General features: G+C 38.6%; 1 protein-coding gene across 3 annotated transcripts; it reads right to left on the minus strand.

The window, feature by feature from the left end:
* Positions 1–12: 12 nt before the first annotated feature.
* LOC5519070 lies at positions 13–24,936 on the minus strand. 3 transcript variants are annotated; one of them, XM_032363887.2, is made up of 15 exons: positions 24,728–24,924; positions 11,632–11,701; positions 8,900–9,227; positions 8,099–8,271; positions 7,731–7,886; positions 7,333–7,626; positions 6,885–7,187; positions 6,183–6,476; positions 5,366–5,811; positions 3,794–3,888; positions 3,240–3,399; positions 2,628–2,694; positions 1,873–2,153; positions 1,352–1,526; positions 13–896 (listed from the first exon to the last, which is right to left on the minus strand). In XM_032363887.2, exons 1-15 carry the CDS (start codon positions 24,773–24,775, stop codon positions 709–711), a joined length of 3,078 nt encoding a protein of 1,025 aa, XP_032219778.2. In that variant the 5' UTR covers positions 24,776–24,924; the 3' UTR covers positions 13–708. The 3 variants fall into 3 exon arrangements, with proteins under 3 accessions (XP_032219778.2, XP_032219779.2, XP_048579217.1); XM_032363888.2 differs by lacking the exon at positions 24,728–24,924 and adding an exon at positions 11,772–12,530; XM_048723260.1 differs by lacking the exon at positions 11,632–11,701 and having other exon boundaries at positions 24,728–24,936.
* Between the last annotated feature and the right edge of the window lie 1,071 nt (positions 24,937–26,007).

A 26,007-nucleotide genomic window follows, 5' to 3' on the forward strand; every position in this document is an offset into this window, starting at 1 on the left:
GGCTTTCCCCTGTTCAGTGTAAATTATGTTTTAATATATATGAATTTTTATCTTGTTTTACAAGCGACATCTTCTACACTTTTTTTCTGGTTCTATTCTCCTTTCTATGAAATACCTATTGCGCCACTTCTTGATAATCCTTTTCCCTTGAGATCCGGCATTCAATGAGGAGAGCAGCCTGGGAACAAGGTTAGGGTTTCTTCTGATTAACACTATCAAGCAGTTGCATAATGTGCTACATTTTTTTTGCCGTACACTCTCATACCATCTATATTTTTTGTTAGCGATTGGCTATCAAAAGAAGAGAAAGACAATTCATTTGGACCATAATCGATAATTTCTTTGCGTAATAACTAGTAAATAGCGCGCATTTGAGAAGAGATATTGCCCAGTGTAAAATGTTTAAATAATTAGTTTTTTTTTCAGAAAAAAGTTTTATTATTCTCGCTCATGGCCAAATCTCCCATAGTGCGAAACCTGAGCAAGATAGAGCGCCTTGGAGTAGGCTGATACGACGTCATATCCGGTTCCCGTACATCACAATGCCTACCAACCACTGAATCCAATCACAGTACCGAAAAGCGCCCTGGATTATGCTGAATGTACATGACATCATATCCGGATCCCTTACGTCACAACCCCTATAAACCACATGGAATCCAATCAGAGTTCCAAAGAGGATCTGGATTATGTTGAATGTAAAAGACATCAAATCCAGATGGTAGCCTGTCCATTGGCTCGCGCATGTCTGTTGAGTCTTACTAGCTCTTTGATTTCGCGTCGATGCTTTGCCTTTAGCGTAAGGTAAGTCCTACAGACTCGTCGGTGGAACTCGTCCAGCACTTGCTTCATTTCCTCCTTAGTATTTAGGTAATGCTCACGACACTGGTAAACGTCTAGAAAAAAAAATCACAAGGTCATCGTATCGTTACGTTTTAATATACAGGAAATAATCCAATCAACCAGTCCTTACCCACCATGAATAAAAGAAAGAAAGAAAACTCAGTGCCTTTCCAGAGTTGTTTTCCAGTGTAATCATAAATGTCCAAGGTTCATAGGTTCAGGGCCCCCAATCTTGATTTGTTGTCGAAGGTACTTTTAAACAATTGAGGACGCCAATAGAAAATCACAAGATTTAAAATAAAAACCATCTCCATTTCAATCTATCTGCTAAAAAATCGTGGCCCCGCCTTGTATAAGGGGTTCCTGCGGATTCCCTGTGGATGCGGGTTTCCTGTGTGGTGACGAGCTCGCCCCACCCTTCCTCAAAGTTTAACTGTGCGACAGGAAACCCTGTAAGAACGCCAGGGACCCAACTTGAGGGACTAGGCTGATTGTGGCCGCATCTCACCCGTGTTTTGCACATCGTGATGTTTATCCCGTCTCCATAAATGGAAGAGCATCCCGACAATGGAACACCCACACAGAGTCGACAGCAAAATGAATATCGTGACCTGGAAAATCGTGGTACGAGAATCCAGGAAATCTGGCCGGCGGACTCTTTCCAGGGATTGCGCCATGAAGTGCTGTAGAGCAAACAAAAGGACGATACACTTATTTAAAGAAACTTACTCGCGCAAACAGGGTAGGACAAATGGTAATTCTAAGACTACTCATCACATTATTTACCCATATGTATTCTAAAAATATGACGAGACCCATGATGCTTTTCAATAGTGTGCCATTCAACAATAAGAAATCATCGCAGTTTGCTCTGGTAACGTTTGTAACATTGTTATACGTTAGGTAGTTGGCAGCCTTAAAGAGGCGGGGTCGGGGTCGAGGTAAAATGCTCCCCCGTTCCTCCTCGTCCACGTTCCCTTCTCTATAAGTGTCTATATATGTATAGGCCTTGACGGGAGGCTTACTTACTGTGTCGACATCAGCACTATCACGGGCCTTCTTTAGTGAGGCAATGCGTATTTCCTGCCTGTTCTTTGCGTAGTCGCGGAACAGATGAGCGAGTTCGGACACGTTGCGGCCAATACCAACTCCATACCAGAACCTACTGTTGACGATTTTTGACACTTTGTACCACGTGCCGTTAAACAAGTCTGTCCGGAATCCGGCCATGTACATATCAACCACGATGCCTTCCGCTCGACCTTGTTTGAACGCCTTCACAAGACTTTCTATGTTTGAGTAAGTCTCTCCTGCCGAAATAAGAAGTATATACAACTTTACAAAACTATAAAACGTTGGGTAGCACGTTATTTTTATTTGAAAAAGGTTGAAAGGTGAAAGGGAGCAGAAAACAGGGATTTAAACAGAAATAACAAAGCAAATCGCCCCCCTTGCCGTTGAAATGCGAAATCAAAAGAGCGAAGATACGACGTGGTCGAGTCGAAGTCATATAAGGCGCATCAGGCACGCGTGAGTACTTATACGCCACCACTCCCTATACTCTGTCTCCGATTTTTTAACTAGCGAAAAGCCTGTAGCCTGTATTGATATGGATCACATTCATTTAGCTTTAGCTTCATGGCTAGAATTTGCTTTCTTGACCGTCATATGTGACGTTTAAAGAAGAGGAGCCTTGTCTTTATTATTAGAAGACATGGACTAAGAGGCATGGACTGATGTTCACATGATGTTCACAGCATCATATAAGACATCTTGATACTCACGTTTAGCGCCTTGTTTCCCCACGTTGAGAAGCACTTTGTACTCGAGCGAACTATCCAGGGAAGCCATCTAAAGAGATGAAGGAGGGTAAACATGCTTTTTTAGCATTTTGAAATGCAGCATGTTGCCCAAGCGATAAATCATCAATACAAGTAATTCACAATCGAAATGAATGATCAGGTTAATGAAAAAGTTAAAAAGTCATGGATCTTTCATCTTTGTCGTACTCAATCCCTGGATGGGATATATTTGCATGGGCGTAGCCAGGGGTCCTGCCCCCCTTCTAGAAGCCAAAAATACAGTAAATGAATGAGACTATATGTAAAATACAGGAGAAAATGCCTTGAAAGGGTCTTCTGAGCCCCCTCTTGTAAAAATCATGGCTACGCCTTTGATTTGGGCGGCTTAGATTTTGCTTCCCAACGATTCCTGCGTGCCTTTGAGCCGTTATTCTAAAAGCCTTGGATAAGGCTCTCATCCAACTTGCGTGACACACAGAATAACCAAATTATCTTACCCTAAATGTCACTTCTCACAACAACGACAACAAAGAAATAACGGCAACAACAAAAGGTAGCAGATAAATAACATACCAAAATTCTGAACATTTTTACCTTTCTCTCCTGCTTAACGTTTTGCTGCTCGTTCAGGATTTTGACAGACAGCGATGACGTAATGGAGCCCACAAGCATAGCAACGATGACGAGGCCGACGAAAAACCACAAAATGGCGAAGGTTCGGCCTATCTTACTAGAAGGCACCTTGTCACCGTACCTGCAGCACCCCAAAAAGAATGGGTCGCTTTGGACCAGGCCCGTACTTACATAGGAGGGGGGGGGGGGGGGGGGTAGTGCTTTTATCATCTTGTGCGATAATAATTTGCGTTATACAAATAGCAACATTTATTTTTTCTATTTGTTATTTTATGTTATGAAATGATGTTGAATGGCCGGGTCAGATGTTAGGGCCATGTTACAACACTGTTCAAAGTTTACTCGTTTTGTTTATGGATTGATTGATTAAAATGTGATAGACTAAATAATTAATTGGTAATTGTTTGATTAATTGTTGACTGATTGATTAATTTGTGATTGATTCATTTATTGGTGATTCATATGGAAACAAAGTAGTCGGTCACTGACAGCGGGATTTATCGATAACAGCCTACCCGACAGTTGTCATGGAGATGAATGCCCACCAGACGCCCTCAGTGATCCCGATGTAGAATTTGCGCTGGAACTGGCGAGGGTTAGACACCGTCTCCTAAAAAAAACAAGTCTACAATCATTTTTCTGAATTCCATTCTTAGTTATCCGACTACTTCGTATTTTATTTACTTGTTCTGAACTGAGTTCGAAATTCTTTGGATTTAGAAAGAGGTTTTATTTCTTTTTCGTCTTACTAACCCGACTCCGATACATAACTTCTGGGGGACTAGCCGGGTTAACCTAAATAAACTTTTCCTTGTTAACTCGAACTTTTCAAAAATGACAAATTTTGATCGAGTTTGATTCCTTATTTTGTGTTATTTTCTTATTGTTTTGCTGTTTTTCCGATAATGGCATCCAAGTTCAAAGCTCAAAGCTAGACGCCTGGGAAGCGGGCTTTTATATGGCGTCTTCGTGTTAGTCTTTTTAGAAGTGAAATTGCAAGCGTTCCAGAGCAAAATCAAAAGCTCACGCAACCGAGATGAAAGGCCAGTTCAACGGCGATTTAATGGAACAGCTGATTTGCTGTTGCTTGTGTGAAGAGAACTTCGATGAGGAGACAAAACTACCAAAATTGTGATTGCCATCACACTTTCTGCCTAACATGTCTCAAAAAATTATTTAAAGGAGGAGGAGTTATCAAATGTCCGATTTGCCGAGCAGACACAAAAATATCAAGTGAGGGTATAAAGAAACTACAGACAAATTTCTATGTATACGACTATAAGACGTTTATGCATGGATTTAACGAAATGCTCCGGGTGCAGACGAATAATGCTTCAACGGAGACAAACGCAAGGACCACAAAGGACGTTGGCTCGCAAGCTGAGCAAATAAAGGGACACAGTCAAACGAGCAGATGTACTGTCAAACACATACGCGCAAGAAAGAATCTTACTGTTTTGAATGTAAAATGCTATTATGCGAAAGATGTTGTACAAATCATTGCGCACGGCATACATTTGAAAATTGGCATCACGTGGTGGTCAAGCTACAACACGAAGCCCTCACTCGTAAACGTGACATTGACACACTTTTAAAGAAAAATAACATCTTAGAACAAAAATTGCGACTTTTTGACGGTTTTGGTAGAAACAATAATCCGTTTTCAGAAAAAAAACTACAATAAAATAAAAAAAAGCCTTGGACCTTTTGAAGCGAGAATGTTCTTCTGTGATAGAAAAGAGTGCCCGATCGCCCGATCGGCGCAAGGTTTCCAAACCTGTTTCTGCACACTCTAATCAAACCAGATTAATGCATATACGAATAAGCAATTATTTTTTTTTTAATAGAATTGCACAAATGATAAATGCACCAATTTAATATAAAGAAAATGTTTTCTTGCTATGTGAACCTTGGCATTTTGTTAAAAATTAGTGAAATCTTAGTCAGGCTGGACGTAAGCAAAAATAGATTCTTATAAAACAAAAAAGAGTGTGGTTCATAATACTTCGCCTACTTCCACAAATCATATATAGATGGCCCTTCCCTAAAGAGATTTAAGGCATATGATGTGTGTTCATATGACTTACCATGAACCATATGATGCAGCCCACAACAAGCGTCATCGCCAAACTCAACACCATGATCGGCCAGCACTGGAATACGGAGCTCGCAACCTGTCTTGCGTAAACTTGTTGCGATTTTTTTGTCGTGAGGTATGCGAATCCAGGGACCTCCAGTAAAGGGATGTACGGTGAGTCTTTCTCGGATTTCACCGCACGACTCTCTCGCAAAGGAAACGCGAAATCAGCCATCTCTGTCGCTGCAGGATTTGTGTTGCGCTTGGATCGCGACGGCATAGGTGTGTACATGAGTGTGGTGGTGTTAAACTCTTTGCAGGTCTCGCAAATAAGAACTAACATGTTCGATAAGATTTCAGGGATTATTCCGCTCGGAACTGGTTGTCCTGTGTCAACAGTGTAAGGAGGGACTGGGCTCCATGCGGCGGTCATGAACTTCGGGCACCGACACGTTTCTGAGAGTAAAAACCCAAACACCTTTAATGGCCTCTGCAACTTTGAATTGGTCGGGTATAATATTCGTTTGAAAACGAATAACAGAACAGTATCATTAAACTTATCACACACTACAGGTATAAGTAAAGGAAAAGCCAATAGCTTCAAATCGAGGCTGTTTGTTAAACCGATTTTTTTACGTACTAGGAGGGCCTTTTATTATATTTTCTATCACTCTTTCTAGTTAACTATGGGTCACAAGGTATACTGTACACAGCAGACTAGTCTGCTGTGTACAATACAGTCTATCTTAGTGATTTTGACTCTGTAATTATACCTTGAAAGGTTCCTTAGCACCTTACACCATATCTGCATATTACACAATACTAACCTGCAAGTGTTGAATCTAAAGTACTTCCAAGTCCGGTACTAGTCAGCGGTCTTACGAGTACTATGTACGTAGTGTAAGCACTGAGGCCTGCGATACGATACTGCGTGGTGTTAGCGGTTATATTCACAAGCCGCGGCTTAGCGCCAGTGACCTTGACTCCTGTTTTGCTTACAGGTGTGTACGACAAGGCGTACCCGGTCAGGTGTCCGAGCAGGTAGCCTGGTAATGCTTCCCACTGGATATCTAGTGCGTAGGGGCTTGTTCTGTTTGTTATGGTCATTGTGGGTAAGTAGTCTGCAACGGTACATAAAAAGAACGAGAGGTTTTATACCATGGGCGTATCATGATTGATAGGCGACCGCTATCAAGTCTGGGCAATACAATGTAGTGACCTTCCTGTGCCTTGACATTGCAGCCGCTATTTTATGCCCCCGCTCAACTGCGACTCATACAAAGCATCCATTTCCATTGGCTAATCCAAACAAGTAACCAAGATATATTCAATCAAATATAGTCAATAACATATCAGATTTTATTCGTATTGTTATTTTGAAGTTTTCTTGCAAATAAACCGCTGCATTTTTAATGATAAACAAGTAGCCTGGGTAACAAACGCAAGAGGTAGGGAAAATAGTACGTGCCTCGATTGATATATGGATAGACACCTAAAAAATAAAAATAAGGTGTCTATCAAGGATTTACCTTCTGTCCAAGTTAGCACCTCGTAGCAGTCGCTATAAGGCCCATTGCCCACCTCGGTAAAAGCCAACATCCGCACACAGTACAACGTTAGTTTCTCGAGCCCACTGATCACCATGGAGACGACGTCACTTCCACTCTCTACGACCACGTCTGGAGCTTTAGTCTTATTGAGGTTGGTTAGGTTAAGTAGGTATCCCTGAATCACGCCGTGACTGAACGACGAAGGGATTGGATTCCACGCGATTTGGATGGCTTCTAGCCTCATATTTCGAACAAATCGAATCTTTGGAGCCTTGATGGGGACTAAAATAAAGTGGAAAGTTGTAGAGGAGATGGAGGTGGCTATGGAGGAGGAGGTTGAGGAGAAGGAGGAGGTTGAGGAAGAGGAGAATGAGGAGGTGGAGGTGGTGGAGGTGGGGATAATGAAACCAAGGAGGTATCAACTTACAGCCCTGAAAAGTTGTGGCGAAGGTACATTCCCTAGGCTCAGACTCCTCCTTCTTCGCAAAGAACGTGATCTTGATGCAATATGTCGTGTGTGGCCTGAATCCATGTAGGTTGACTGACGTGCTCTTTGGACCAACCATCATCTGGTACGTCCTCAGACTCCCTTTGCTTGTCACGTAACTGTAGCTAAGTCTAAAACCGGAGAGCTGGCTAGTGTCGAAGTATTCAATGAATTTCCACTGTACCATCATTTCTGTTGAGCTTTTTACATTGACCATCACATGAAGTGGTGATTCTAAGCAAGTGAAAGGAAGATTACCAACGGATTTAGGGGATCAGGACAAGTATTGTGTTAGGGGATAACAGTATAGATAAAAAGGAATTCGAAACGAAACTTACCTGAAGAGGGTGTTGGTGTCGAGTAATTGGCCGGAGAAAGCGATGGTTTGTATGCAGTGCAGACCTTTGTAATTGGATTCACTGACTTTAGTACCGTGAAGGCGCTTCCTCCGCACTGTATGCCACACTCGCGTCTCAGCAAGAAACAGTTCAGGGCTGAAGTTACGGACAAGTATGCCAGCTTAGACATCTAACAGAAGCCCGTATACAAGTAATAGCTGATTACGTAATAGCTGATTGCGCTATGGCAACTCATATTAAGTTTGTACAGTTCGTGAGCTCCTTCTCATACATTTTAACAGTGTCGTTAATAATAGTACCTCCCCCATATCACGTCTTTTCTCCTTCAACACCATGAATGAACCTACCAGTTGAGTAATTCATGAGAACGTTCTGGTCCAGAACTCGAAGCTCATCCGAGTCCGGGAAAACCACTCGCAGCTTCATGTGATCCCTATATTTGTAGTTAGAATGCAGCCCTTCCAAGTAGTAAATCACATGAGCTTTAAGCCTTTGGTAGCATGACTGCTGACCAGGATATCTAATGAAACGTGAACGTATACAATTCCTTAACAGGTTTCTGGTTACTCATTTACGATTATAAATAATCAACAAAATACTTCATACGAAATCTTTTCAAGATGCAATTACTTTATCGAAAGTTTTTGATAAAACATTTTTGCGAATTGATTCAAACCGCCATCAAAGAATCTAAAACAAGGCCAATCACGCCGCCATTATATGCTCCCGCGCAATTCCGAGTCACATAAGCATCCATTTCCATTGCTAATTCAAACAAGTAACCGATATATTTTCAATCAAATATCGTAAATAACGTAAGCATCCATTTCCATCGGCTAATTCTAACAAGTAACCAATATATTTTCAATAAAATATCGTAAATCAGACTTCATTCTTAGATTGATATTTTGGAGTTTCCTTGCGAACATACCACTGCATTTTCAATGATAAATAATAACGAAGGATAATAACAAAAAATTCCTTTTTTCTATTGGGTGTGGTAAGATTTTTATCAGTTAACTCACCCCCTAACCAACCCCCTAACCCCACCCCCGGAAGAATTAGGTCTACTTTTTCGGATTTCCCACCCCCTCCCCCCCCCAAAAAAAAAAAAAAAATCCTGGGTACGGGCCTGTAATGGTACTTACTTATTCCATTCGTCGATCGCTGTCCTGTTTTTCTGACCAATAACGATTATTGTCTTTTTGTACATCGGATTTTCGCTTTCACTCAGTGAAATCTCACACACGGAGTCACAGGTCACCACGAATCTGTACTCCCCGCTTTTTGGCGGAATAAAAAACGTCGACAATCTCTGCCCATAAAAATCACCATATTTTACAGGAGTGTCAAATGTCTCTAAATAGTTGGTGAAGGACGGCTTGTTGGCTACGAATCGCTCGTCCGTCTTTAGGTGACGCAAGAAAAAACCGCCGTTCAGCGATAGCCACACATCTCTCCTTACGCCAGAAGACGCTGGAAAAGAAGTGACAAACATGTTGATATTTAACGACGACGAAGGCAAATGTTAAACGATGATATTCTCGCATCAAGCAATATTTGCGCATTGTTTCCGTTAGCTTGAAAGTTTTTGAATTGGTGATTTTATTCTAAAACAATGCAAGGTGCGAAAATAAAAACACCAGGTGTTTAGTTGTAAACAAGACACAAACTACCAGAAAGTCATTTTATATCACAGACTACCAGAGCCATATTAAGCCATTTTTCGCTACATACCACCAGCTATTCTGTTACAAAGTCCACGATTCTGGGGGGGGGGGGGGGGAGTAGATAGATAGATAGATTTGGCTAAACACCCTGCGGCCCCTCCAGCTTTTCACAGCCCAGACCTTTCCCTTTTCTCAATAACCTGCCCATACGCCAACATTGTAACCATCAGAGTTGTCAAATTGTAAAAAGCCACGGATGGTTCTATCCATAAGGAGTCGTATTACCCTGGATTCTTAAAAAAAAAAAACGACAAATTCATCTTTTGCCGGAAAATGACTTTAGATTTATCAAACAGCCGTTATTTCAATAGCGAATTGTTCCTTTTAGCTTCGCTCTTTTCTATTTTGGAAAAATAAATTAGTCTATCTGCTGTCTCATTAAAATGAGTAGCCATTTACATCATAATCAACGGTCGACTGGTCGAGCGCATTTATGGACAAACGACTTCCTACCAATTGAGATACTTTTAAGGAAATGGTCTGATAAGATTATCATAAGTATAAGGATATTAGTTGTAGAATGCCTCTTTCTATTCAAGCGGATGCAACGTTTATAGTCTTTTTATAAAAAATTCCCTTTGTTTTCAGAAAGCAACACTGCTATGTATCTCAGAACTGGAGAGCGTAACGGGAATAGTTTTAGCACGTTTCTTTCAAACACCTTAAAAGATTGCAAGTGCAAATAGCGAATGGAAAATATGGCAATTTGGGCCTCGTCATATTTCTGATGAATTATACGATTAGTTTATTTATTTATTTTTTACAAATAATACAAAATAATTAATACAATAATCAGAGGTCAGTCCTAGAACAGGCCTTTCCATTTGTCATTCGCTATTTGCACTAGCACCGTTATTTTGAGAAACAGAGAGTATAAATACGTTAGAACACTTGTTTCACTGTTTCAGGGGTTTTTACAGACATGGGCACAAACAAAATGAAACAGGGAAAAATTGTATTGTATTTGAATTGGCATTGAAACTAAACCAGGCACACCTATTCCCCTCCCTGGGCCTGCAAATTCCCTTTAAGGGGGAGGTTGGAATTATCTTTGGAATCAAGTGATAGAGCTACCTTATTTATATCTGATTATCTTATTTCCATTTCATACTCTAAAAATGAATTAGCCCGAGATTTTGAAGGCGAAACGCAATTTAAATTTGGCAAAGCTTATAAATGGGTGAAACGATTATTAACAAATGAAAACATACAACGAGTCGAGGGAAATTGAAAGGCTTTCTCATTAATCGCAACTTAAGATGAAAATGATAAAGGAGGCAGTTTTACATCTTGAGAGGACAAAAGTTGGGACTAAGAAAACATCCCCTCAAATCTCGGATATGATAAAATGTGTTTTTGACGTATCTGATCAAGAATGAAATGATTCCCTCTTGAAATGTCAATTTACTGTACGCTATCAGCATGCTGTCAGTAGTTAAAAGACAAATAAAAAACGAATCATCCAAATTGGTTTACTTTTTCATGTCGTTATTGCTCTGATTTGATTTGACAAAGAAAAGCAACACGTTCAAATTCTATAACACTATATTTACCCAAATGAAAACGTCTTGACAGAAATCAAAGGGCGTTTGGATTTAGGTTTTAGGGCTTAACCTAACAGCTGGCGAAGTGGAATAGTTATTGCCTGTGTTGTATTAAAAGCTTCAAGAAGACATCAAGAAGTCTAATTGTACAAATACAAGAGGCTACCATTAGTGGTGCCAAAGATTAAAATTTGTCACCGTTTACGCGGCACTGGTTGGAGACCGATTTTTCTAGCAAGATTACAAATTTAAACGTTTCATAAAAAACAATGAACAACTGCGTCTGATTTTACATTTTACATAAGTCAAATGAAGTCGATTTTCTTTTTTTTATTTAAAAGCACTAAGAAACCAAATCTCAGAGATATAAGAAAGATGTAGAAAATTATAAGAAATGGGAAATAAATTAAATGTAAACGGATAAATGAAATAATCAAGAAGCAATTCGAAAATACGAGAAGACGATTTTTACATTATTGAAATTCATCTTTGAATTTTCCATTTCAAATTGGATGAAATAGCAGTCATCCCAGGTCTTATTAACTAACTTCACGATATGCTTAAAAAACAAGACTTTTATCTAATTAAAAGAAATATCTCACTCACCGAATTTTCGGAAACACGATGGACGCTGGGTTTTGCCCTCAGAGTACTCGTAAAAATAGGCGAGGAGAATCTAAAACAGCAAACATATGGTAAGATGAGAGTCGGAGCGCCAAACATACAAGCCAAAACATCCGACCTACCCCGGTAGCCAACCACCTCATAACTATACCAGCATCAATTGAAAAGAACAACTCCTTGAATCCGTAATCCCCCTCTATCCACTTCCACAATGAATAGAACCAGAAACGATCCTCAAATTCTTGTAATCCAAAATCATAAAACGAACCGAGATAGATAACCTGAATAATTGATCGACCCCCGCTCCGAGGGTAATGAAAAGCAACTGACGATATACCATAGACCGGTTAGATATGTTATGATGTAGCTTTAATTACTTTAGGATTTCCCTTGGCGAAATTGGAGGTTAGTTTCCAAACTTCCGGGATCTTTTGTTCAAGCCCCGCTTCCGCTAGCGTTTTATTTGGACGTTAATGTAAGAATTTGAGGCAAGATGGAAATTTCAATCTCAGTGAATAAGCTTGCCATATTGCATTTAGGTGATCCCATGCTAACATAGAGGGGGCCGGGCAGTACACAATAACAGCATCTAACGGCATTGTTCGCGCTGATTAGTTTAGATGGCAGACAATCAAGTCTAGCCCATTAGATGAAGCGCAGCTATAAGTCAATACAAACGTACAAATAATAACTAATTTGTAAAGTTTGGTCGTGATAGGGATAACTTAAATCAAATCATGTGTACACAATATGACATACTTCTATGATTGTCCGCCACGACGTTAGATCCGGCGGATATGTGTTTGAATTGCGCACTTTTTGCTTAAGTTATCAATTTTAGCATGGTGATAGTTTTTACAAGATAGGCTATAGAGCCAAGCTCAGATCGGCTTTAATTTTTGATTAATAAGGAGTATTGATTTGGCCGCCATTTTGAACCGGAAGTAAACTACCTTCTTCTAAAAAAAATAAATAAACTTTTTTCATAAAATAAAATATATAGATTTAGGCACTGCCTAAAAGCGGAGCCAGCATTGAAAGAATGTTTTTTAATGAAATTTAAAAAAAGCAATTTTTACTGCCTGGTAATTATGAATTGTATTGGCCCCTCCAAATGGATCAAGCAAGTACTCATTCAATAATATTAAATATGCAGTATGAAAGTACTAAACCTTGGTGTAAAAAAGGCTGTCAAAGTCCAAGGTGCCTCAGATGATGAGAATGTTTTTCAAGAGTCTAACTGTCAATTCTTATTTGTTTTATCAAAACAGCATAATAACAATCTTTGACCTTGTGAAGAATATATCAAGAATGTAACAGCATTCCAAAGATTTAGATGCCATACTGTAGTTTCCATGTACTGCAACTGAATATTCAGAAGAATATGTTGAAATTAATACACATTAGTGCACCCACCCTTTGGCCAGTTGTTTTTAGAAACCTATTTTAATTTATTCAGGGTGCAGAGGCGGAACAGCAAATTATTATCAATTGCATATAAAAATAGCCAATAGAGAGAAAAAATAAACTGGGACTATATTTTTGATAAAAACTTTAACAGTAATGCAACAACTTGATTGAGCACTCTCCTAACATTTCCCCTTTCCTCATTATCTTCAGGTTGATAAAAAATGTTTTACAGATTTACAGTATCATTGACACAAAGCATCTTGCACTAAAAACCCTATTACGCTTATACTGCTGTATCAAAGTAAGAAATTCCAGCTATATTTGCCTATTCTTATGCCTTCCAGCCTTTAGCATCAACCATGACCCTCAGGTAGTCCTTGGGTGGTTTTACCTAAATAAAAGTGAAAACAGTTAACTTGGGTATTTGTTTTTCTTTCAAATTAATATTTTTAAAATCCCATTTGTAACCTTACTAATTTTCCATAACTATTTGAATAAAAATAAATAAACACATTAGATAGTATGCAAGATACAGACAATATAAGCTTGAGCAAAAAAAAAAAAATATGTTGCATTTTTAGTTTTTAATATTTTCGATGAAAAAATTCTCTTGTAACTGTAAAGTATTTATGATAATGTTGAAAAAGTTGCTGTATCTTAAAAAAGACTAAATACACAGGATAAAAAGACAAGAAAGGTCTTCTTTAGCAATAGTGTTTAGCCTCTTCCTGTCTTTGGGAGTCACATTTCTCGACAGAACGGACAATATAGTTTGATTTCAGTCCTGCCAAAGCTGTATGTAAGTCCGTAGTTCATTGTAAATTTACCAACAGTAAAATTCGTCGTTTGCATGTGTTTCAACTTTCACTGCGTCTAAAATTAATCTTAATTCTGAAAAAAAAAATGTTGAAAGCAAGACGGCATTTTGTTTTTTCTTCACATTTATTCGGTGGATAAGATTTTATCCGACCTCTATCATCCGGATAACTTTAACCGCTGGATAACTTTTATTCGGGCTTTGTGCAACCGAATCACGCCACTCGCATAACTTTTATCCACTGGATAAGGATTTAACCGGTGGATAAGAGTTATCCAGGCTTTGTGCAACCGGCCCCTGTACTCTAAAAACATATGTATAAATCGAACAAGCTAAGTGTCATAGATACAGTAGCTAGACTACTACGTATTTCTGTCGTTACATTCTTACTTACCGTGAGGAATATACGCCTGAATTTATAGAACTTGTAAGTATTTACGAATTTAACATTTTCATGGCGATTTTCAGGTAAATAAAAGCCATTCAAGTGCCAAAATTATAAAGCCAATCATAACAAGGATAGATGACATTGATATGTCATCTTGACGTCATACTAAAGCTGGCACGGTGTTGGGAAAAAAGCAGACAAACGAGCAATATAAAAGCACAACAATAAATGAAAAAAATTTTCTCAATACAAATCATCGTCAAAAACTCACCTTGGCAGTGTTTTTTGTCGCTTTATGTTTGTCGCCTAGTGTTTGTGTTCGTTTTTTGTTGTAAACTGTGATCTTTCTGCTAGCAAGGAACTAGTCAACACAAGTAAATGATTTTTATAGCTGAAAACAGACATCAATCCAAGGCCTTTTCCCCTCAGGATCTCCTTACATAGATATAGGCGTGAATGAATAAGTTATAGAATGGTAGTGTAGAGCCTCTCCTCTTAGTCCTCTTTTTAGATGCTGCTGCTGCCACGGGCGGGAATTTACATCGGCTCGTACTTCGACAAACAGTTTCCTCAAAAACGTCAGCCCATTTGAATCCGCTTATTTTCTCATTAAATACTATTTTCAAGCTGCCTTTCTTCTGTGAACTTACGAACTTTGCAGAACAAAGCGAGGCAGTAAAAACACACAACCGCGTAAGATCGAGTGGGGTCTGTACGGAGCCCGGGAAGGGACATTTGAAAAATCTACTGCAATTTTCTTTCGTGCGGTATACTTTTCGCGTCGTGAGGACTAGTTTTCAATTTTGCGTGTCTTTTTTCTGTGAGTTTATTAATTTTTTTCGTGAGTTGAGATACTTACGCAATCATAGGGACTTGTTTAAGCATTCGATCAGAGGCGTCGGTCAAAGTGTCATCGAATACAGCCATTGAACTTCCATGCCTCAAAAACGAGATTTCTGAGTCCGACTCTGACATAGCCATGTTATTTTCTGTTTCCCTCATGCTAAGGGTGGACTGGTTGATTATCTTATCATTGGGTGTCAGAATAGTTCCACAATGGTTGTACAATGTGAACGTGTCATATTGTATGTCAAGAGAGCCTACCCAATCGTAAACAGAATTCATTTTTGCCTCCATTGGAAAACGTCGAGTGCAGAGCCCCTGAGAGAGGTGTCTCACTTTGACGGTGAAGAAATCTTCATCGGGCTCTGCAAGAAGTCTGGCCGATCACGCACCACGCACTTTTTTCTTTCGTCTGAGCCTCACTTTTTCTTCCTCTTTTTTCTGTTCTTTAATGCGGTCTTCATTTAAGCTAGCATGGTATTGTTCCAGCTGCTCCATTCGTAACCTATCTCTTTGTCCAGAAGTGCCGATCAATCCAGACACAAAACCATTATCTGCTTCTTCTTCCTTCCTATGTAGTGGCTCGCTTTTCACTGAATATTCAACTGACAACGAACCACTATCTGCGCCCCCATCTCTCTTGAAGAATGGAGATGCAAATGGCACAACACCATTATCTGCATCAACCTCCATCGTCACTAAAGATTGATCTGTCTCTTCATTGCCTGGTTGCAATGAATATAGCATGCTTCGAAGAGAGCCTCCCGGACCTTCGCTTTCGCTCTCTTCCTCATTACTTGTTTCATCAATTGTCTTTGTAAGTAAGTAGATCCGCACATCCTTTATTTTATGGGATTCTATGTAGTTAGACAAATTAAAGGGAAGTTCTTTCCCGTTGACTATTAAAGTAACGTAAATGATCTAATTCTTGAAATTTCCAAGGCTCATACTCATCCTTGATTCTTTTCCATAAAACGATTGTCCATCATCAAAAAACAAGGATTTGCAAAGATTCATTCTCTCAAACTTGTTGGCTGAAAGAGGTACATCCACCTTTCGACTCCCTCCTCCTTTCGAAAGGGGCACCAAGACATACGATTGAACATCACTCCTATGATGTTTCCAGCCAATCTGATCTTCTTTGACTTCTTTATATTTGCTTGCTTTTGTGTAGTAACACTTGTTTTTTTGTTTTCCAAACGTAAAAGCATGGAGGAGTCTCCTTTTCTTATCTTTGCTCCCTTCTTTTTCTGGTTTATTGGATGATTCGCAAAACGCTTTCCGATTTAAACGGTCGCCAGCCTTTACTAATCCCATAGAACGTAGCATCTCGTCATCTGCATTACAAACTGCAAGCACATCCATCTAAAAAAGTAAATGAAAACCAAATAAATCTTCTCATCAAGATAAAAATGGCCAATATGTCTTTGCAGATGAACAGTCATTTAAATGGTTACAGACTAGAGAGCAAGTCAAGACTTGTTTGCAAAAGATGGCATATTTAAAAGTGTGCTAGTGTGGCTACATTTTCTCTCACCCTAAATTCCACCAAATTTGCAACACAGGTACTAGACATCACTATCTTCAGTACTACACTAGAAAACACTAACGACTAGAAAACACTAACGACCCTCTTTTTAGTCTATTCCTTATTCGGATTAGTAGTTAAAACGAAATCAGGCGTTATGAAATACCATTTCCTTATTCGAGAAACGTTTAGAAACCACTAACGACCCTCTTTTTAGTCTATTCCTTATTCGGATAAGTAGTTAAAACGAAATCAGGCGTTATGAAATACCATTTCCTTATTAAAGAAATGTTTAGAAAATATAAAAGAACCCTCTTTTTAGTCTATTCCTTATTCGGATAAGTAGTTAAAACGAAATCAGGCGTTAGGAAATACCATTTCCTTATTCGAGGAATGTTTAGAAAACACAAACGACCCTCTTTTTAGGGAGTTATGAAATACCATTTCCTTTTTCGACAACTCTTTCGAAAGAAATCGTTAAAGCGAAATCGGGCGATATTAAAATGTCATTTCCTTTATTGGGAAATGATGAGCAAACACTGACAATCCTCTTCATAATCTATTCCTTATTCGGATATGTCGTAAAACGAAATCGGACGTTGGGAGATTCCATTTCCTTATTCGCGAAAACTAACTTGAACAAGGAACAGTTCCCTATTGGTGTCTCTGCACTAATCTATTTGTTTTGTCAGAGCCTTATCTAGTAGCAAAGGTGTTAATTGACAACAAGCACTATCTGTCAAATTGTAGCTTTGTTAGCAAGGTCAAATTCCTTCTACACGCGTATCTAGTCAAGTTAAGCGTGAATATTTCTTCTCTAAATATATTAATGCGTTTGAAAGAAAGCCCAATATACAAATACATTTATTAGATGAGAGGTAGATTTCCTCTCTTTTCCTAGATTCATTAGTGAAAGCGATTGCAAGAATTGTATAATTTGACTTTTGTAGCAGATAGAGCAGCAGAGCACGTGAAAGCAACCAGAATTACCCGACGAAAATGCTGTTGGACTTGTTCTGAATAAACTGTAATGCCTAAATACCGTTTCAACTCGAATTAAAAGGTATCATGTAAGTTATACCCCCCCCCCCCCCCCCCGGATTTGAATAAGGAACTTAGCGAATAAGGAAACAGACGAAAAAGGAACTGCGAATAAGGAACCAACTTCACGCTTGTTAGCAAAGGATCCAAATGACTATTCTGCTGTACCCCATCCGTCTCAGATTATCGGGGAAATAACAGCAAATGTGACTAATACTAAGAGGAAACTCATTTACAAATAACATTGTCTCCATTTGTGCGACATAAGTTTATGTCGCAGCCATTCGAGTCTGTATATTTCACTGTCTTTAAGCAAAGCAAACAGAGAATGAATTACATCAACGTGTAAAAGAGAGACAAAGTGGGTTCTGCTAGAAGGGCATTATTTCTTGGTTTTCCTCACCTTTTCCAAAGAATCCATGCTGCTATCGACAATTTTAACCCTCCTCTTCTCGCTCAAGGGTCCTTCTCACGTGCAGCGGTAGAACCCAGGTAGGTACTTCATGTATGGTGAATTATTGTGTCACTGGATGTACATTGGAAAGAAAGGCCATACTAAAAAAAGATAAAACTCACGAAAAAAAAAATGAAACTCACGAAAAAAAAAAAATTAAAACTCAATTGCAGTAGGTTTTTTAAATGTCCCTTACCGGGCTCCGTAGGTCTGGGAGTTGCACGATTGACTGGATGGATTGTGACACCACAGGGTAACCGCGCGATGACCACAAAACCAAGTCGCATAGCTATACTATATTTCTATACCTATGGAGCTCCGCGCGCGGCCTGCGGCCGCGCTCGCTCCGCTATAAACGTTTTTATAATGTTTTTATTAGACGACTAAAATGAAAGTCACAAAATGTATTTAAACCCAAGATTTCTGAAAATAACCAAAATGCCATTTTTGGAACTTTAAAGGTTATAACCACCTTTAACCGGGAGTTTTGCACTTCTTCTAGCAAAAGACACCAATTTTATTGCATAGAGTTGTAGTTTGAAATAGCCTTTATAAGATATAAGCTATGAAGCCAAGATAAAATCGGATTTTATCACCGACTAATATGATTTATTAAAATTGTCGCCATTTTGAGCAAAGGAAAAAGATACATTCTGTCTACAACTAAAATATTCATGAAATCCATTTGATATTTTTAAGTAGTTTTTAAACCTGATTTTCTACACTCTGATCAAACCAGCTTAAGGTAATTCCCTTGAAATAGTTCTACAACCCAGATTTTTTTAAGCTTGGAATAAACAATATTGAAGTTAGGGGCTTTCAAAAAATGTTATAAAAAATTGGGGTAACCGACCTCGTTTCCACAACAGAGGGGCGTACTTTTGACGCGTTTTTACTGATAATGCGAGAAAAAAACACAACTCTAAATTTTCAAAAGTAGTGCCTATAGTCTTTAGAAAATTACGTTCAAACAATAACCCGTAGCAGCAAACGTTCAAAACAAATCACATTTCAAGAGATCGCACTAAAAGGCACTGTTTTAGCCACTATTTATACGATAAAAAGCGCCATTTTGAAATATTTTTACGGCTTTTAATAAAAAATAAACAAACTTCTACAAGCCAACTTTTTTTCTTTTTTCAGTATATCATTTTTCCGTATTTATTTAACTATTTGAGCAAATAAAAAATGGAGGTTACCGACTTCATTTTTCGGTCAAAGCGATTTTAAGTAAAAAACGCGCGCCTTTTGCTTTGTTTTCTTGTACAACTGTGGCGCACGCGCACACTTAATACCGGAAAAATCGAACAAACAGCGCGCGCCACTTTGCGCAGAATCAAAAAGCCTAAACTGTCGCGATCTCGTACCAGTACAATGAATACGATACACCAAAACCTGGAAATCGACTCTGCCAGAGTCGATTTCCAGATTTTGGTGTATCCTATTTCAAATAAGGTTGCACTTGAGAATCCATGTCTTGTAACTCGCGGCGATTCATGGGTAGCGTTTTAACGGCTGATTTTTTGTATCTGAAAATCATGTGAATGATCATAAGAACATAAACAAGAACTCTACAGCTTTAGAAACCTAGATTTGTATTTTATTTACGCTTATTTGTTTATTTACTTGATACCCATGAACCACTGCGGGTTACGATACAAACATTCTCCGAGTAAAACCTTATTTGAAATAGGTGTGTGCGAATAAGCAATGAAGCATTTTCTTAAATAGAATTGCACAAATGATAAATGACAGTTGTATTTTGCATTAAGAGTGCACCAATTTAATATAAAGAAAATGTTTTCCTGCTATGTGAGCCTCTGCATGTTAGTGAAAATTATTGAAATCTCAGGCTGAACGTTCTTAAAGTTCTTAAAACCTTTCACTTATATCAATCTAGCCAAAACAAAGCATAGATAAACTTTCAAATTCTGAAAAGGGAATTGAATTTGATTGAAATTTGAATTTTCTACAAATCTTTGAAATTTTCCTGGCCGCGCTAAAGGAGATTGAATCGACTGTGAATGATTCCAAGTTTTGGCGGGAAAATCTGAAACAACGTATTTTCCTTAAAAATCCGTTAAAATTCAGAGACGGCAATACCACAAAATATCGGCGAATTATTTTCTATTGCAATGCTACCCACAATAAAGCGAAGAATCATGTAAAGTCGAGAATTGTATGCGAAAAAAGAAAATATCGTTTTGTTGTAGGTTTCAAAAACAGCGCGCGCTCGTGAGAATGTCGCCATTCTCGATTGCGAATGCAGCGTGCGCGCACAATGCAAAAACAATTCAAAGACTAAAAAATATCTGCTAAATTTTGCAGATTTGTTTCCTGAAGTTAAATAACCATTTGACTACCAGGTTGAGATATAAAGATGACGGTAAAAGTTGTAACCACGCAACGTTCTTCAGCAATAACTAAGAAGACATGAAGACGGGAACCGGTTTAGCGCGCGCATATGTTTTCTCACATGCGTTTTGGCATCCTCGTTCCAAGGGTCTTCCCCTCATATCCCCCTTGGGAAAGGGAGAGTGGGACCCTGGGAACGAGGATGGTATTTTTGTTGACATCTCGATCGACGTCACAAATGACTGAATACGTAGGTTTGCATCTTTTTTGTAATTTTGTTAGGAAGCTTTGACATTGGAGGCTTCTTGTGAAGAGGAGCCAGGCATAATATTATTCGTTTTTCGGCAGTGGTAGTGCTGTTATTGATGTTGACGTTCTAAACTGCAGTAGGCGTCTAAGTGGGGGACTGTAAGTCGGGTATGACGAGCTCTCCCTGGTCATGTTTCAAGGTAACAAGCTTATGCAGTTAGGGAGGGGCTCTGTTTGACCAAAAAATGCTTGAAGTAGTATGTCGCCGATTGCCTTCTGGATAGGGTCGACATGGTCTTCAAAACCTCCAATCGCACGCACGCGTGAAATATGTAAACTTGGGCAGTTTTTCTACTTCTTTTCTCCATCCAAGCACTTTTAGATTTTTTGAGAAGCAATAACGGCTCGTAAGTGTCACTGACCTTCAGTTGTAACCTTGATCGCCAAACACTCTTTGCTATTACCTCACTGTTAGCCAGTTCTTTGATCCATTGACAAGAGGAATACTTCTATCCTTTCTTGCTGAGATTATTATACCAGTTAGATAAGGGTGCGATTTGTCCACCTCCCGCAGAGTCGTCAGCTAACTACACATGTTTAATCTCTGTTTTATAATTGTAGATTTATTTATCTCACCCCCGCCGCAAAAAAATAACCTCGACGGTCGTCTGTAAGTGTTAATGATGTAAAGCGCCATTTCCTTACAGTTTATCTAATATTCACAAAGTGACAGATCTTTTTATTTGATTAAAGGCATTACTTGAGTCCGTCAGTAAAACGCCATCGGTCCCCTCTTCTTCAAACACATGACTCATGGCATAAATAACAGCTTCTTAACCTGCACTGTCGCCTGTGCATACCTAAAAGGTATGCCTCTTAATCTCTTCCTTCAGAAATCTTAAAACGGTTTTCAAATACAAACACCAATAGGAGTTTCTATTCATCCAAGGGGATGAGCCTGCAAGATGTAAAATATAACCTTCCTGTAAAGATGGATGGTAGGTGATTTCTTCTCTTGCCCTCAGACTTGAATTTCTTGGAGCAGAGAATTCTTCGATAAAGTTCAGCATTTATCCCAAACGTCCCAGCCGAGCCTTTTGTTCCGATTGCAGCATGATATATCTTGATGACAACGTGACGGTTATATAGTATGGTGGCAGCGTGACGGTTGTATAGCTTGGTGGCAGCGTGATGGTTATATAGCTTGGTGGTAGCGTGACGGTCGTATTGCGTGGTGGCAGCGTGATAGTTTATAAAGTTTGGTGGGAGCGTGACGGTTATATTGCTTGGTGGCAGAGTGACGGTTATCAAGCTTGGTGGCAGCGTGACGATTATATAGCTTGGTGGCAGAGTGACGATTATATAGCTTGGTGGCAGAGTGACGATTATATATCTTGGTGGCAGCGTAATGGGTATATATCTTGGTGGCAGCGTGACGGTTATATAGCTTGGTGGCAGCGTAATGGGTATATATCTTGGTGGCAGCGTGACGGTTGTAAAGCTTGGTTTCAGAGTGAAGATTATATAGCATTGTGGCAGCGTGATGACTTTATAGCTTGATGGTAGGTATGACGGTCATATAGTTTGATGGGAACGTGATTGTATAGTTTGGTGACAACGTGATGGTTATATAGCCTTGTGGCCGAGTGGAGATTATATATAGAGTCAAATTTGTTTTAATTAGTGGCAACGCAACGGAAACATAGCTTTGTGTCACTGTGACGACTTTATACCTTGTTGGCAGTGTGATGGTTATTTTTTAACAACTTTATGAAGTTAAAAGGGTCCGCACGAACGGGACCAGGTCCCATGCGAGGTGCTGGTGACAGAGTGACGGTTGTTATTATAGCTTGGTAAAGCGTTTGTTGGCTTTATTACAGTTATATAACTTGAAAGCAGTGTACAAATTAGATTGCTTTGGCTGTATTGCCCTTCTAATATCATTTGGTAGGGTAAAAGCTCTTTGTGTGCCAAATTTCATGCTTTTATCACTTTTGTCACGATTGAGTATATCACTTGAAAACAGTGTGAAAATAAGATTGCTTTGGCTGTAATGCATAGATAGAGTTTGTTGCTAGAGTCACGTTGACTTAGTTTTTCAGCGAAACTGTTTTTAAGCTTTTTTTAGTTACCTTTAATGATTACTGTAAGGGCTTTGATAAAAGTGATAGCTGTTTGTCTGTTTGTCGCCTATTTCTGATTTACTATACGCAGAGCCATGACGCCTGGTTCTTTTGTACCTGCCTCATTAAACAATACTGAGTAATTCCCATTCTGCTTACATAAAATTTTAGTATTTATTTGTACCGTTAAACATGTTTTTTTTATATAAAAGATTTGTTAAAGAAACAATTGACTGTAACTGAAGCAAAGACGTGTTTTTCGGGTGCTTCTAGGCGTGCGTCACGTTTATCATCAGCAATCGCACTTTGTTGGGTGTGTCATAATCTAGGCGCCACTGGCGTCATGTATTTGATTGTTTTTCTTTGTGATCCATAAAACCGGTTAGATGTAGATTGAAACTTAGATATAGCTATAGAACGAACACTTTATAGATGTCTCATTTACTTTATTACGATATCATATAAAATGATTAATTACACTTTCTATGTCTTTATATTTAATCCCTAATATTACTGCAAAAAAGGCACCAGTTGCTCTACGTGTAATTCATCTGCAATCACGTGCTTTGACACTTTTATCCTTTTTTATATCTTCTATGCTTTCCACAACTCTTTTTTGAATGCCCTCATAGATAACGCTACGATGTCCTTAGTGTCATTGCACATGCAAGCCACTAATCAACCGTTTTCACACTTGAAGATACATACTGTCATTTCCAAGGTAGCACTGAATTAACCACACTCATTTATCAAGCAGAAGGACACAAACCTACAACATCCAAAACTAATCTCCAGAAGTATAGTGATATCCTTGAAATTGTTTGCTCTCTCCGACAATGCTAGAATCTACGAAGATATTTTTTGCCAGCTGCCTTTTGAGACGGCAAATGAATTCACGTAGGTGCGTGGAATTAGGCAAAACGAGAGTAAAAACAGGGGGTAATTCCTCGTTGACATGAATAAAACAAGGGTTAGATTATGTACTGTTATCTGACTCTTAATCGATGAGTAACATGAAAGAGGATTTCCCGAATAATCTTTCTTAGCCCTGGTAATAGTGAAGTCAATATAGAATTCCGTTTTCTTCACCACCTTACCGATATCACGCAAAGGCAAATCGCCGCTCCATTTAACAAGCTACAGTGTCTTTTTTCACTTTTTTTCGTTTTTTATACGTCTCCTCGATAATTACGTCTTTTACTTTATGCTAACATGTATACCTTGAAACTTGTGCAACTATATCTACACCTAGCCAAATTAAGTTTCATCGTCATTCGTTAAAAAAAGGACTGGTATTTTTTCAAATAATGAAAATAAAAAAGTTAAAACTTTACACGCTTAATAATCATATTTTCATTTCTGAATACTTCTGCTATAAGTGTAATTTATCTACAGGTAATATTTTTCAAAGCGATACATCTGTTATTTACCATAAGGCTTCATCGATAAACACGGACTACATAAAAAAAAACGGCTTTAAGCAAACAACTGGCAAACATGAAAAAGACCGTTTTAAAATATCAGAAATGATAAGATTATCGATCAATAGTGATCGAACTAGGCTTTTGTATTTTTCCTCTGAACTCTCTAAATGCTTATTTTCTTTCACATGAATAAGCTAATTATGTTTGAAAATGTTGTTTCTGTGCAGATCCAAAAAGGAAAAACAAATAGGACACATAATGGTAGGTCTGCGGAAATAGTATTACTATGATTTACAAATATTTTCCTTAAGAGAATAGTAGCCTAAAAATCTTTGAATTGTTTCTTTAAAAAAACGGATTTAACAAATTCAGATACATTACGATGCAAATAACCGGACGAGATAGAACGAATGTTATTTCCACAAAAGACGAATGTAGATACTCACATAGATGAAGTAAGATTTTATCCATTTGTTTCGACCAGTGGACCTCATTCTTCTGGAAGCCTGACATATATGACTATAATTGGTCTATAGTTTGACGGCCAACTGGTGTGCGTGCATACGACCCCCTTTCATAACACCCATTAGAAGGAGAAAAGGCTGAGCAAAACATATGCTGATGGCAGAGCGCGCAAGAGGAAGTGATTTGCAAGCCCTTACTATTTCCAGAGATGCTATCATATTCAAGTCAACTAGCAAATGTCATTATGTATGCATTGAATCAAGTAATGGTATACATTTTCTTTGTAGTATTTAATTTCTTATAGAAATGCTTTTTAAACTGAAATTGTAAGCATGTTGTGCGCATTGAATTAGGTAAATTACATACCTTAACTTTCTTTTTAATTTCTATATTTCTCTAATGAAAAGCTTTTTAAACTGAATTTGAGATGTTTTGAAAACATCATTGGAAAATCATGGGGCGACATTAAGGGCAGTGTAGTAGTTGGTCTTAATAAAACAATGAACCACGCACAGGAATACAGCCGTAGGGCGTTTAGATAAATGGTTAGTGGAATTTCAGTTATGCACGTGTGCTATATACTTTATTTTTGTTTCTGCTATGGTAATTATTACAGGAAAGATAAGAAATATCCGTTTCCTCGTTGGATTTCGCTTGTACTTAATTCCACGAAAGTCGAGAAACTTTCTCAGTAATTTAAAAATCGCGCGTTTTTTAAATTCAAATTAGATTTTAAAAAAATTCCGAATCATTATAAAAACTTTCGAAGGATGGAAATCCAATTTCGCCTTTGAATGGTGCCTTATAATATCAATAAAAACCAATTTCACGAGTATTAATATAATATTATTATCTACGACGGCCAGTTCGGTCTGTTGTCGGCTTGTTGAAGGCGCGGCGGCCTCTGGGATAGCAGGATAGTGAAGGATCGCGCGTTCCAGTGTCAGGGGTATACTGACTGAGGTTACTGAGTGTGATATTCCTCTTGCTCCTTTCTTTGGTCTCTTTTGCCTTTTACCCGTGAGCCAGGTGAATTTTAGAAATTAATTCACTTTGTTCTGGCAAAGATGAAATTTTTTTCCTAGCGAAGAAGGCAGATGTAGGGTGTTTAATAATATATAGATTAAGGCATCGCGGAGCTCCAAACAACCAAATCTTTGCTTTATTTCTATTATTATAATATTTCTGTTTTTGACGTCACATACCACGTGACCACAGTTTTGCACCTCCCTTGACACATACATGACACCTGCCGAGTTTG

This window comes from Nematostella vectensis, chromosome 1 (genome assembly GCF_932526225.1).
Source record: "Nematostella vectensis chromosome 1, jaNemVect1.1, whole genome shotgun sequence".
Lineage (NCBI taxonomy): Eukaryota > Metazoa > Cnidaria > Anthozoa > Actiniaria > Edwardsiidae > Nematostella > Nematostella vectensis.

Excerpts from the sequence above, each read along its gene's own strand:
- LOC5519070 (XM_032363887.2), bottom strand. The coding sequence starts at position 24,775 with ATGAGGTCCACTGGTCGAAACAAATGGATAAAATCTTACTTCATCTAT. Across the intron at positions 3,400-3,793 it reads ATCTCCATGACAACTGTCGG|GTACGGTGACAAGGTGCCTT; the intron begins GTAGGCTGTTAT and ends GGGGTGCTGCAG. Across the intron at positions 2,154-2,627 it reads GGGGAAACAAGGCGCTAAAC|GAGAGACTTACTCAAACATA; the intron begins GTGAGTATCAAG and ends TTATTTCGGCAG.